Source organism: Myxocyprinus asiaticus, chromosome 32 (assembly GCF_019703515.2).
Source record: "Myxocyprinus asiaticus isolate MX2 ecotype Aquarium Trade chromosome 32, UBuf_Myxa_2, whole genome shotgun sequence".
Lineage (NCBI taxonomy): Eukaryota > Metazoa > Chordata > Actinopteri > Cypriniformes > Catostomidae > Myxocyprinus > Myxocyprinus asiaticus.
Window position 1 is genome coordinate 28,618,193 of NC_059375.1, and position 14,190 is coordinate 28,632,382.

The following is a 14,190-nucleotide window of genomic DNA, read 5'->3' on the forward strand; positions in this document are numbered from 1 at the left end:
TGTTTTTTTAAATTTTTTAATCTTTTATAATCTATTTCTCTTTGTGCCTCTCACACTCACTTGCTCTGTTCCTTTCCATCTCTTCTTTGACTCTCACTATTTCCCTCTATCAGACATCTCTGGTGGAGAAACATGTTGAGCGGATCCACAGTTTAGAGTCAGCTCTTAGACAGAGGGAGAGCTCTCTTCACAAACTCAACACACAGCTACACAACAAAGACATGCAGTATTTGCAACTACACAGTCCTGACTCACATAGTAAGTCATGTTTTGTGTGTTTGCATGCAGGGTTTCTTTGTATTTTGGTCTATAAATTATGTTAATAATATCAATAGTTTTATAGAAATGATTACACTTTTGACTTTTAATTCTAGTTAAAGGGATAGTTCACTCGAAAATGAAAATTCTTTATTTATTTACTCACCCTAATGCTATCACAACTGGGATGGCATGAGGGTGAGTAAATCATGAGAGAATTTTCATTTTTGCGTGAACTGTTCCTTTAATATAGTTTGTCAGCCTTAGGGGCTGTTCACACCTACTGTTAAATCTCACTGGTCCAAAATGCCACTGTACATAACTGTACATTATTAGTACTGATTGGTTGTGATTGTGTGACATTGGGAAGCAGTTGTCTGTTCAGTGTAGACAGACACATTTTCTGTTGCTGGAAACTTGTCACATCGTGCCTGAATAGGACATAGTGTTAGATCTCAGTCATTATTTGTCACTTAATGTTCCTCCTTCATTTGTATTCCACTACAACAACAGATTGTGTGTTGGGGTCTTTGAAGCATCTTTTTGCATTATATATGCCTCAGATTTTCTTATCAGTTTTCAGTCTAGCCTAACTTTTTTCAAAGATCACCTCTCTTACAGAAGACTTCAAACAGGCATTGGTCCTCTCCTTTGTTTTTCAACTTAGTGATAAATAGATTTAATGGAAAGTATATTTGTGAGAAAGTTGTAACTTTCACCTGAGACCCCTTCTTGGATCCAAAACATTTCAGTCAAACCCAAGTCATGCTGAATTGTTTTGCTCCAAGGCATGCAATTGAGTCAGAGAATTCAAGCAAATTATGTATTTATGTAAATTATGCAAAAGATGATCTGTTACCCTGTAAAATAATAACACAGGAGTGATGTCAGATTTGTCTGCAAGCTCATGAATACACATATTAAATGCAAATGCGGGACAGAGAGTACAAATCAATTTCACTGTGGCGTGGTGTGAGATGTAGGCGTACAGGGGTGTGTGTTACATTCTGCTTGCTTATTGCTGAACCGTCACAATAGCTGCTGGCTCAAGGACTGCTTTTCTATGAGCTGCTGAATCATAGTGCCCACGCTGGGGGTGAGGAGCAGGATGCTCTGACAAGAAATAGTCTTGCATTCTCCATCTTCAAGGTTTCAGATGTGCATGGATTAATGATGGTGTGTAGGCAGGGTTTAAATTGGGATTTTTGAGGAAGGGAAAGCCTTTTAGCTGGATCTTAGCTCTGTTCGCCCTGGAGCCTCTACTCTCATCCAGACCTCTAACTTGGCAACTGTTATGCCCAAAAAGAAGACTCAGGGAAGACTCCACATTAAAAAAAAATCTTTCAGGTTCAATTCAAGTTAAACTCAATCGACAACATTTGTGGCATAGTATTGACTACCATATCACTCATCCCTCATTTATAAAAAAAAAAAGAAAAGAAAGAAAGAAAGAAAAAATCCCGGTTAGAGGAAGGCACTTACTATGGAAGTATATGGGGCCAGTCCATAAACTTTAAAATACTTTTGAAACCATGTGTATAGCCAAAAGATGTCAACATTATACGTGTTAACATGATTTTAGTGTGATAAAACCGCTTACTTGCCTTATCTGTGTAAAGTTATAGATTTTATCACACTAGTCATGTTAAGAATATAATTTTTACGTCTTGTGACTATACTGCTGAAAGAGTGTGTATTTTAATTCAGTATTATTGACTGCTTCTCTGTACCCGTGATTTTGAAATAAACAAGGGACATATTTTCTGTGGTAATCCACATTATGATTTCGACTGCAGCCTGATCTCATGAAATTTACGTGATAAAGAACATTTTTGCAAACCAAAACTACGTACTTCATTACATATTTCACTGCAGTTTCCCAGTGAAATGTCCAGCGGGGCGCACCAAAAGCAAGTGAAATTATGTCGTAATCAGGTGAATATTAGATGTATGTTTTAATGTGTAAAACATAACCTAACCATAAACCCTAACCTAAAACTTTAGCCTAAACCTAACCAATTGTGTTCAAAAAGATAAATAAGAGGTGAACAAAACTGACATCCTTACCTTTAATCAACGCCTAAGCCTAACCAATAGTTTTTTTAAAAGCAAATTTGACACGAAAAGCACATTTACTGAAGCAACCATGTCATTCTATGTTGCTTCTGTGGCACTATGTCACTTCACTTTCACTTTAGTTTTAAATGTCCTTGGCTGGGCTCGAGGCTCAGTCTCCGAGTCAACACTCCATTAGGCAAGCTACCGCGCAAGCTAATCATGTTGGAATAAGTGAGTAAATGTAGGTGGGTCTGTAATACAATTGTTAAAATGTATAATTTTTCAAATGACGCATTAGAGTGAAAGTTTTTTTTATATAATATCATACCTGTGTGTGAATTACAGAGCGAAAACTAAGTGTTTATAAAGTCAGCCATAGTATCCATGATTTGTGTGAAAGTGAATAAAACGCACAGTTGTTTTAGCGTCTCTAGTGAAACTGAAGTAGGAAGTGGGACTGTAACACGGTTCAATGGAAAGGAGGAGGCGAGAACCGGCTTAACAATATAAATAATATTTTAATAATAAATTTAAGCAAAAAGACAAACACAAACACATGCCAGGCAGCTGCCCGTAACTCTCTCTCCCTGGAGCTGCTGCCTCCGGTCACCTTTATCCCTCTCGAGGGCTTGATTAGCCTGATTAGGGGCCGGGTGTGCAGCATCACGACCCGGCCCCGCCCTCCTCCCTGCCACAGGGACGTGAAACTCATTTTGCAAAAATGTAGTTATAGCAACGTTCAATCTATGAGACTAGGTTGGTCAATTGAGCTTAACTTGTACTGATCCTTAAATTTTATGCTAATGAAAACTATGATGTGAAGAATAGATAACCTGTCATTTACTAGGGACAGGGGAACATTGAGGTTCCACCGGGCCCTGTGGCTTACCATTCCATGTATCCGCTCCCCTGCCAGTCGTCCAAAAGCGGGAGAATGTTGTTCTATATACACGCTAAACAGATGGTTTTCGCTGTTGCACACCGTTTCCCGCTGAACGCCTTTAAATGTGCTCCCTCCACAAACGTCGATGGGGGAGAACAAGGTGGCGAACACTGTGAAATGGACCCACTAGGCCATGTAAGCCTGTACATAAATACGCCCCTGACTAGGGATTTGCAAAACTACATTTTTATAGTTGACTAGTTGGTGGATTGCCTGTATGTCTAGTTGACTTATTGTGTATAGCTGTAGCGGCTGTGTTTTAATGTGGATGAATTTAAAGAAGCAACTTTTCCAATAGGGTTTTACTATGCAAACTGTCTAACAGCTTAAGCACAGCACACTGTCAGCATGCTAATTAAAGCAAAGGCAATTAAATTTATGAAAACTAAAAATACATAAAAATATATGACAACATTTTAAACTAGTCGACCTCACTAGTCAGCCAATCAGTTGTTGGTATAGTCGACCATCATAACCTATCCCTATCATACGCATTGGTGTCGATTATTCAGCTGAGGCAACATTGAAAATACACTTACTATGGCCTGTTGGCTGATGGAGGACAGCATTTTTGAGTACATTGCATAGAAAAAATGTCTCGGTTATGTGAAGCATAACCCTGGTTCCCTGAGTGGGATCGAGACGCTGTGTAATTGCATTGGAACACACCCTGAGTGTCACGTGGTCTGAAGCCCTTATACAAAGCATGGACAAATCAAGCGACACCCCTAGGGAGCTACGTCACGGGCTACATAAAGGTGCTCGCTTTTGCACCATTGAGTCAGATTTTCTGCAGGAAGGCATGAGCCTATGCAACTGTTAGAGAGTATGGCCAGCTTACACAGTGTCTCGTTCACCCTCAGGGAACCAGGATTACGCTTTACGTAAGGAACTTGTAGGAACTCAAGCTGCATAATTGAATTGGGAACGATATACATTCATGCCATGTGAACAGTAGCTGCCAACTTTCTACACCCATGTGGCAAGCATATAGCGGTGCACAAGCGAGCTAAAGCATCTGAATAAAACAGAGGGAATTATGAGTTTACTCCTGTTCCAACAGAGGGAACCTCGGATGCAGGAGTCAAACCCTCACCCAGATTATAAAATCTAACAAATGTAGGTGGAGAGGACCACCCTGCCGCCATACAAATGTCCTCCAAGGACGCACCTCTAGCCAAAGCCCATGAGGATGCCATGCTCCTCGTAATATGGATTAGAATACCCAAAGGCGAAGGTAAACCGCGCGCTTCATAAGCACTTGAAATTGCATCAATAAACCAATGAGACAGTCTTTGCTTGGACACCGAAACACCCCTGTTGTGGCCACCAAAGCACACAAACAACTGCTCTGCCTTACGCCACTGGCTAATACGGTCAACATAAACCTGTAGTGCCGAACTGGGCAAAGCATATGCAATCTTTTATGCTCCTCCGACTCAAATGGGGGAGGATAGAAAGCTTGAAAATTAATAATCTGCCAGCAAAATGATGTAGAAAAGACCATGGGCAGATAGCCCAAACGAGGTCTTAACACCACTCTTGAACACCCTGGCACAAAATCCATACAAAAGGGATTGATCGACAGGGTATGCAAATCACCAACCCTTTTAAACGATGCCAGTGCTACTAGCAGGGCCATTTTAAGAGTCAGAAACAAATCAGCTACTGTTGCCAAGGGCTCACCGAGAGCACCTTTAAAACAACAGATTAATCCCATAAAGGAATGTGGAAGGGACGAAAAGGTCTAAGCCTGCATACCCCATGCATAAAACGAGAGACAAGAGAATGTCTACTTACAGAGACTCCATTGATAAGCACATACTCAGCTGCTATAGTGGCAACATAGACTTTAAGCGTTGCCGGGGCAACACCGGCCCCAGAATGCTCTTGCAAAAAAATCCAGCACTGTACCGACAGGGCAGTAAACTGGATTTTCAGCTCGCACTGTACACCAAGAAGCAAAAATATGCCACTTGAACGTATAAAGCTTCCTAGCTGATGGAGCTCTACCATTCAGAATGCTATCATCCACAGTGGGGGATAACCCATCATTCAAAAGAGCGCCCCGTTGAGGGGCCATACCCATAACTTCCACATGTCTGGCCGGGGGGTGCCAAATGAGACAACAAGTCTGTTCTGACTGGAATCTCCCAAGGCACTTTCTCCGGGAGAGAGACCAGAGTTGAAAAACATACTTGAGATGGCCAAAATGGCGCCACTAACAGAAGCTGAACCCGATCCTCCCAAACTCTCTGCAGAACTGCGTGCAGCAGACTAATCAGTGGAAATGTGTAAAGATGCGTTGTCTGCCACTGATGCGCCAACGAATCGATGCTAAGCATTGCCAGGGGTGAGAGGGAAAACCAGAGGGGACAGTGATACGTCTCGCTTGAAGCAAACAGGTACACTTCTGCTCTGTCGAACCTTATCCAGATTTATTCCATAATCTGAGGATGTAATGTTCACTCTCCGGGGATCAAGACCTGTCTGGACAGGAGATCCGCCCACAAATTAAACCAGCCCAGGACATGCATGGCTCATAGAGACAGCACATTCTCCCTTGCCCACAGAAGAATGTGACGTGCCAGTCTCAGTATGGCATGAGAACGCACTCCTCCCTGGTGATTGATGTAGGACATCACTGTCCTGTTGTAGGACATGGCTGCCCTGAATCTCCGGGTGGAAAATCTTTAATGGCAGCAGAACTGTGAACATCTCCATTGCCAATATTGCTGCTGGCCCATCCAAACCCCATAGGCTGGGCGACCCCCGTATACAGCGCCCCAACCCGTAGAGGAAGCGTCTGTCATTATATCTTTGCGGTGACCATTAATGCATGGCTCTTGCCTGCTGCACAACCTGTAACCACTAGATGGCGCACATGGCTTACTTTTGGCGACTGCCCCAGAACCAGCAGCACAGCGGAAGGAAACCTTTGCTTCTCCAATACTGTGGCTGGTTGAAGGGAATTTGATCATGTTTTTGCCTTTATTGTATTTAGGCACAAATCATGAGCACCCTGAAATATATCTAGAGCAGGGACACTGATAGAAAAAACCTTTTCCCTGGTATTTGAACAGGGAAAAGTGTATGAACATTGGGGGAATGTTTATTTGAGAAAAATGGTTCACCACAATGGTCCCAGCATTCTATATGGGGGGACAAAGTGTGGTGCTTATGTTCACTGTGTGTTTTGTGTACACTGGTGCCCGATGAACATCGAATTCTGTTATGCATGTCTCGAAACCTTTGGTCATGAAGACAGAGGCCGAATTCGATCAGACAATTATAAAAAAAATGGTCACTGAATGTATTTATAGAAGAGGATGCCAGATAACCCATCTTCCCTAGCATAGAACGGGGAAGAATGTGCAAACATGGAGGGGAATTGAGAGAAAGCAGGCTTGCCACAACGGCCCCAGCATTCTTATGGGGGGACAACGTGTGGTGTTATGTTAACACTGTTTTTTTTTGTGTACACTTGTGCTTGAAGAACATCGAATTATGTTATGCGTATCTCGAGACCCTTGGTCATGGAGACAGAGGCTGAATTCGGGAAGTGATTAAAAAAAAAATGTATGTTCGCTTCCCAGCAAGCTGCGGGGAAAACTGAACCACATTTTGGTTGTCGGATGTTCGAGGCACATACAATGTCAAACTCATTCTGATATTGACCGAAAGGCAAACAGGAGAGAAACGGATACGTTTATGTGGTCCAATTTCATTCACTGAATGGGGGCTCATCCTTCATTACACAGCAAGCCCGTCAGGCTCGTGTGTAGACCTATTTTTATCGTACACTGAGTTATAATACGCATGCCCCGAGACTCTTGGTCATGGAGGCAGAGGCCAAACTCAAGCTGAAAATATTCAATGCTCGTTCGCCAGCGTAAATTACGGGGGAAACTGAGCTTAATTGGTGTACTAAAAAACAGGTTAGACACTAAACCTATCCCAGCATATAATGGGGGAACAACTTGTAGTACCCGGATATCGCGAAACACCCTCGCAAACAAAAGCATCGCCTCGACCAACTCGTTCCCCAGCGTGAGACACGGTGGAAAACATGAGGGAAATTCCAAACAGAGCCGATATTAGCTCAAATTCATTCCTTAATGTGATGAGCTTGGTTGGACTGCAAAACCATCATGTGTAGATCCAACACCTAAAGAGCGACATTCATGCCGCCACCGAAAAATCGAGCAGAGATAGCAGTGCGTGTCTCTTGTCTCGCCAAAATGCCCGCATGGTCTACGAACTAGCGAAAGATAAAAGAAACGAGTTAAAATACCTTGCATCTCCTGATAGAATCCCGAAAGAATAATGGCCGACGAAGCACTCGGCGCGTTGGTTCGCCATCACTCCTTTGGGGAATATTCTCTTATTCCAGCCCCCTCGTTCTGCAGCCGGGCTCACCAGCCCGTGCATGATCCCCTCCGCCGCGAGCAGTTCGCTTCTAACGGGGAAGGGAGAGAGAGAAAGGCAGAGGCCGCTCCTCCATTGCCTTATTCATGTGCATTCTCCCAAAACGACACAGAAAAAAACAATAGGGACAAATGGGCCAATTGTTCCTTCCTTCCAATGACAAATTCTCTCATACAGCGTTTTTTAATGGCGACAATTCAAGACGTGCATGGTAACTTTTCCGCATGCTATGACAGAAAATGGCCACCGAGCTAGGCCTCAGAGCATGTCCGACGAGACTTGCGCATTCGCACTCCAAACTTCTCAGACACAAAGCCGAAATCCCAAACGGCTCCCACACACAGAGCTCCAAATCTGGAGGCCATGGAACTGGAACAAGTGGGGATAACAGCTCTTGGTGAGAAATTGCGAGCCTCGATAAGCACAGCTGTTCCCGTCAGACCCTTGTAAAGTTTGGAAAAAACACATTAAAATTGCTCTGAAATTTACGCTGTATAAACAACGTCCTTACGTGTTCGCCACTCAAAAGGGAGGATTAATAATCCTTGCTTTGACTTGAGTCACTGGAACAAACACGGGCTTAGACAAATTTGCACACTGAAGAACAGAAAATCTGACTCGATGGCGCGAAAGCAAGCACCTTTATGAAGCCTGTGACATAGCTCCCTAGGGGCATCGCTTTAGTGCCATCAGCCAGTAAATTGATGTGAATGTACAGTATAAGGGATTCAGACCATGTGAGACTCAGGGCGTGTCCCAGTGCAATTATGCAGCTCGAGTTCCTACGAAAGGGAACCGAAAAGAGGTGTTTGTTTGTCTTTCTTATTGGCAAGCTAAAGCCTGTTTTGAGTGGCAGATGAGGTCAGAGAAAGATCAAAGTCTGTTTCTTCAAAGACATGTTGCTGGACAATTTGTCCTCAGCCTCAGATCAGACAGGATATTTTCAGATGACATGCAGTGGCCCTTTTGAGGAACTGTGTATTTTTATGTTGGAAGAGTGAAAAAGGGCAGCTGTCTGCCAGGTGCATGTGGTCTGAAATTGGTCTGTGTGTTTGATTCCATCTGACAGCTCTAGGCCTAAAGCTAAAGCACTATTCCAAAGCGTTTTTAATTTTATTTAATTGTATTTATTTTTTGCTTGCAATGAACTGTATAGATATTACAGTAGAATAAGTATTACTAAGCATTTTCTTTCTCTTAATTTATTTAGTTCAAACCACTCAATGTACTGTACCAAATATTTTTTCAAGTTCATGTCATTCTTTATTGTGCTACTGCTATATATTTTTTAATTTTTTTCAACTTTATACTTTTTAAAGAAATTTAAGATTCAAGTTTGAAAATGTTTTGTCTTACATTATTAGAATGTTGGTCCTATTTCTTGCATTATGTGCATACTGCATTGTGATATGTCATAGCGTTCTTGCGTTATTTGCATACTGAATTGTGAGTTGTTTTTACATATTTTTAAGTATCTATAGCTGCCTTTACACTGCAACCACATTTAATTTACACAGAACCCAAGTCTAAAACTTTATCTTACAAGAAACTGCCTTCAGTAAATTCAAATCTTGTTTATTTTGTTCTCTAAAACAGATTTTATATTGCAAACACTGTGTTGACCATGTTGTTTTCAAAAAAATATTCTGCTGAGATTATTTCTTTGATGACACATATTCTGCTGTGTCAGCATTTAATGACACATGATGGATGTGTTGATTGTTTGTTTGGTTAGTCTGATAATAATAACTTCATCTGTCCATCTCCAGTGCTTGACTGCCCCATGACCCTACAGAGCTCCCGAAGTCTGGACACCCTCTCCGACCTCAAATTGCAGCGTCTAGAGGCAGAGCTAGAGGGGGTGCGGAATGAGGCTCAGGGGGCGTGTCAGAGAGAGGAGGAGCTGAAGGCTGAATGTGAGAGGTTACGGGAAGAGCTCAGAGAACTGCAAAGCAACCAGAGACAACGGGTCAGTGACAAACATGTGCATACCATACTTACATGTTTACAGTTAGAACCATTTTCCAGAAAATGTCCCTGAGATCATAGATCAGACCTTGGTTTCATAAAATCTGACTTCAGGCTCACATCATGTCACCGACAACTGATTTAGTATTTGAAATGGCAGCAGCCAAATACTGTTTATTTATTTATTTATTTATTTATCACTGTTCAAATTGCATGTGGCTTATATCAATCATTTAACCAAATGTACAAGATTGGAGGGATCAAATCTAAAAGTATAACAATCTACCATGGGGGTGACATGTACTGCCTCCTCAGTGTCTACTGTGGTTTTGGGCCTGGATAATATACAGCAGGTGTAGAGCTTGACATGTTTCTCTTTTGCACAGGAGGTCAGCTCCACATGTGGACAGTGTGATGTGGAGTGGATAAAGAAAGTTGGAGATGAACAGTAAGTGTCTACCTCCTTAATTCAAAGACCACAAATTTACAAAACAATAGCTGTGCCAACTAGAATTAAAAGTTAATGCCTTTGTAAATACTGACCATAATATTTCCAGTTTAGATTTAGATTTGAAGATTATATTAGATGATTATATTATATTATATTATACTAGATTAGATTAGATTAGATTAGATTAGATTAGATTAGATTAGATTAGATTAGATTTTTTTCATCCTCACCATCATTTGATATTTGGATGTTTGCAGCAAGAACATTGTTAGTTTTATTTGGTCAGTGATATGAGCAGGATAGTAGCCAGTAGATGGCAGTATAACTATTGGCAAGCCTCCAAACCACTTCCACAGTTTCACAGAAGTGGTCTGAGATGTAAATGACAATGAAAAGAATACAACTAAACTGAAAGTTGCCTGTGTATAAGCGAAATTGGGAGTCTTGGAAAGGTAGGTCACAGTAATTCCTACGTCTCTTTGCACCTCACGGTTTCACACTCTACTCCCCCTCTCTGTCTGAATTGTTGGTTCTTGTAAAAGTCGTGATTTAACAGAAAATGGCCCAAAACATACGTGCAGTTACTCAAATGTCTTTTTTTCTTATGATGGGTTTATTAGAAGAAAAAAATAAATTTGTTTTTGTTTTCATAGCCATAGATTCTAAAAAGAAATTGAGAAATGAATAAAACCTCCTATTTGACTCATTATTTCCAAAATTGTCAATTGTCTTTAGATTGAAACAGGCATCCCTAATTTTTCCCTATAGATTTGTAATGTATATAGTTTTCCTCAGGAAACAATGCACTGATCAAATAAATTTAAATTTTGGTATTATTAGTCAGGTAACCCAAACAAGCATGTTACATTATGATCGTCCAGTTGCTAATCAAAATTTCCAGCATCACTCTGTGTTTTTTAAATCTTTGACCTATTGTCACCTAAATACTATATTGCTGCTGCAAGCCAATTGAATAACCCCTGAAAATAATTGTAACATGTATGTAAACTCAACATGGATTGCATATGCTATTTTAGCTGTTTTCTCTAAGTTGGCAACTTTTTAACCTGCTGAGACCAGAGCATGACTGCTGTGTGCATTTTCCATTTCCCTTTTGGATTTGTAACTAATAAAACCTAATAAACATGAAAAATAAATACAATTCTAGACCAAATAGATTTCCTAAAAATATATGTCAACATATGTGGACAGTGGGACTAAGTTGTGAAATTTTAAATAATACCAAACTATAGAATGTCAGATTTGTTTATCAAATTGTTTATGATGTTTCCAGGAGTGTTGGTTATTCATGTTTTTTAAGATGTTGCCAACATTACACCAGAGATTAGCATAAATAATTCTGATTCAAAGTAATGGCTAGCATCATCCAATCACTGCCAACCATGTTAAAATAAAATTATACATTATAAATTCTGAATCTATTTACTGATTACCATTGTCCCATGTCTGCCAAACATGTTGAGTGGTCCAAACATCATCTGCAGCCTGAAACTAACCTTTTGGTTGGATTTTAGGAGTGAATGCACTTAGCTGCACACGAAAGCTATAGGATGCTCCCTTGCTCCCTATGTAGTGAATGACTTAAACTCCTGGTCTCAGAAAAGTTTGAAATGCCCCTTATTTTCATCATAACTCCATATAAAGCCAGCTTTTGGATTAACCAATTGAATCTCAATGTGATAATTCACAGTAAATATAGGATTTCTAAGGAATAAATTTGCTAAAGTACACATTAGTGTACATTGTGTTTATCAGCATGGCGTTTTGTGATAAATCACTCAAATTTTTTAAATGGCATATCGGATGAAACTAGAGACTCTCTTTTGACTCTTTTGACTCAAACAGGTTTCAATGTGAAAAAATTAATTAGGTTTCTTACCAAATGTAGTTTTTTTTTTTTTTTTTTTGGCATTTCTCCCAAAGACAAACTCTGCTGTGATTGGCGCCATGTTGTTTTGTCACATGACTCAGTGTGTCACATGTGCGCGCATGTGTGTGTGTGTGTGTGTGTGTGTGTGTGTGTGATAAAGACATGTCAGCCATAAACCTGAGAGTGAAGAGTCACTTCACTGAGCCTTGGGGTCTATAAGCAGTAAGACAGAGGCAATGGGTACACTTGCTAACAGTGTATATATGGAAACATTATCCCATAATTAAAGGTTTGTACTCTGTTTACTTATTGCTAAGCACAGTAAGCCCTTTACCGAAGTTTTGACATGAAAGAAAAACATTTGAACAAGATTATGTTTTAAACATAACAAGCATGAATTTGCTGACTTCATTCACAAGTCATTTGATTGGATATCTGATACCATACTTTAAGATGATGTGTGTTATTTTTTATGCCTTCTATCCCAGTTTAGTATACAGAGACAACTGTAAATGTTCGGGGGGAATGTTCGGGGAACCTCTTTGAAAATGTTTTTGCAATTCAGTTTGGTGATGCTAGTGGTGCAGAAATTACACACTGCACCTTTAAATAATATTATTTTCTTTAAGCCTGTTGATTCAGATGGATGTGAAAGATGTTTTATGCAATAATGTGTAATAATGCTCCCTGTGGTATAGTAATCATTTGTTTATAATTATGCAAAATGTCTAATGTGCAGTGTGGGCTATGCTGATTAAGTGTTTTGAGGATTTTATTTTTGTTTGAAAATCTAGGATAAATTTGTGCTGCCTCATAGCCAACATTTGTTGACATGAAGAAGACAAATATACATTCTAGTTTCAGAGCAAAGGTCAGACATCGCTCAATCAGCCCACATACCTATCCCTCCCACACACACACACACACACACACACACACACACACACACACTGGGTCATCAATATTCACATAAAAGCACACAAATACACATACACACACATCCTCCCACTCATACTTTTTTTTTTCTACTTAACAGTTCCACAGCTTGCTTGACAAAAGCACTTGCTCATACTTAAAGGGCTGTATATTTTTCCTTTAATTAAAAAAATGAATTATATTAAAGAAAACGACACACTAACAATGTCTTATCACAAATAGACACCCACTTTTGCCACACACTGTCCTATATTGCTGGTGACAGCTAACCTGTTTGATAAATATTTATCAGAAGGTGTTCACACTTCAGAGAACATCTCTGCTCAGTGCAAGAGGTGATGCATGGTGGTGCTTTATAAGTTCAGAGATTGTGTGTATGTGTGTGTGTGTGTGTGTGTGTGTGTGTGTGTGTGTGTGTGTAAACGTGTGGAGGTGAGAAAAAAAGTGTCACACATAATCAAAATCTGCTGGAAATACCTCTCTATCAAATGAGGGGTGAGAGTTGGACAGCTTATGCATCAGTAATGATGGAGGAGAAAGGCAGCTCATTATCACTGATTCTTGCTGAGTGCAGTGGCTGCTTAAGCATGTCTGTGGAGGCTCACAAGCCCAGAGGGCCAAACGAAGGACACAATGAGCAGAACGGTAAGAATATCTGATGCTATAGTTCATTGGTCGGATAAAACAAAAAAGTGTCCCAAACTCCTCTAGAATCCAGCCAACATACCAGCCTGACCAGGCTGGAAGACCAGCTTAGACCTGAAAACCAGTGTAGGCTGGTTTAAGCTGTTTTTTTATTATGATTTTCAGCAGGGTGGCCAGCAATGGAGGTTAAAACTGATTGGACAGTAGTTATGTTTGACCTCTTGTCTACTACAACATCTAGTACATTGCTTATATTGAGGTCAGTTTGTGCTCAGACTACAAAGTATTAATTAGTCTCAATAAAAATAGATACCAAGCAATATTATGCAACTGTGCTGCTGGTTCTCACTTATTCAGCTGAATTGTCTCAAATGCAGATTTTGGAGGAGTGGGTTAGAGGTACTTTTAGGTAATTTTCATGTGTTTTTGGGGATGAGAAAGAAGCAGTAAGCATTAGTCGTGTTGTTATCTTGAACCAGACTGATTTGGTTGTGGCTGACTCATATAACTCTTCTTATTAAAACGCAGTGAGCTTTATTGGTAGTTTTTTCCCCTTCTTGTGTTTTCATGTCCCTCTTCATACTCGTATTTAGTCTTTATTGTCTATAATCA

At 40.3% G+C, this 14,190-nt stretch overlaps 1 protein-coding gene across 3 annotated transcripts in view; it reads left to right on the top strand.

The window, feature by feature from the left end:
- Positions 1 to 14,190, top strand: part of LOC127422933 (TANK-binding kinase 1-binding protein 1-like) — a 71,046-nt gene that overhangs the window by 43,043 nt on the left and 13,813 nt on the right. For all 3 annotated transcript variants that reach the window (XM_051666800.1, XM_051666798.1, XM_051666799.1), the window contains exons 5-7: positions 114 to 258; positions 9,457 to 9,656; positions 10,042 to 10,103. In XM_051666800.1, the coding sequence (XP_051522760.1) occupies positions 114 to 258; positions 9,457 to 9,656; positions 10,042 to 10,103 (407 nt within the window). The remainder of the gene's footprint in view (positions 1 to 113; positions 259 to 9,456; positions 9,657 to 10,041; positions 10,104 to 14,190) is intronic.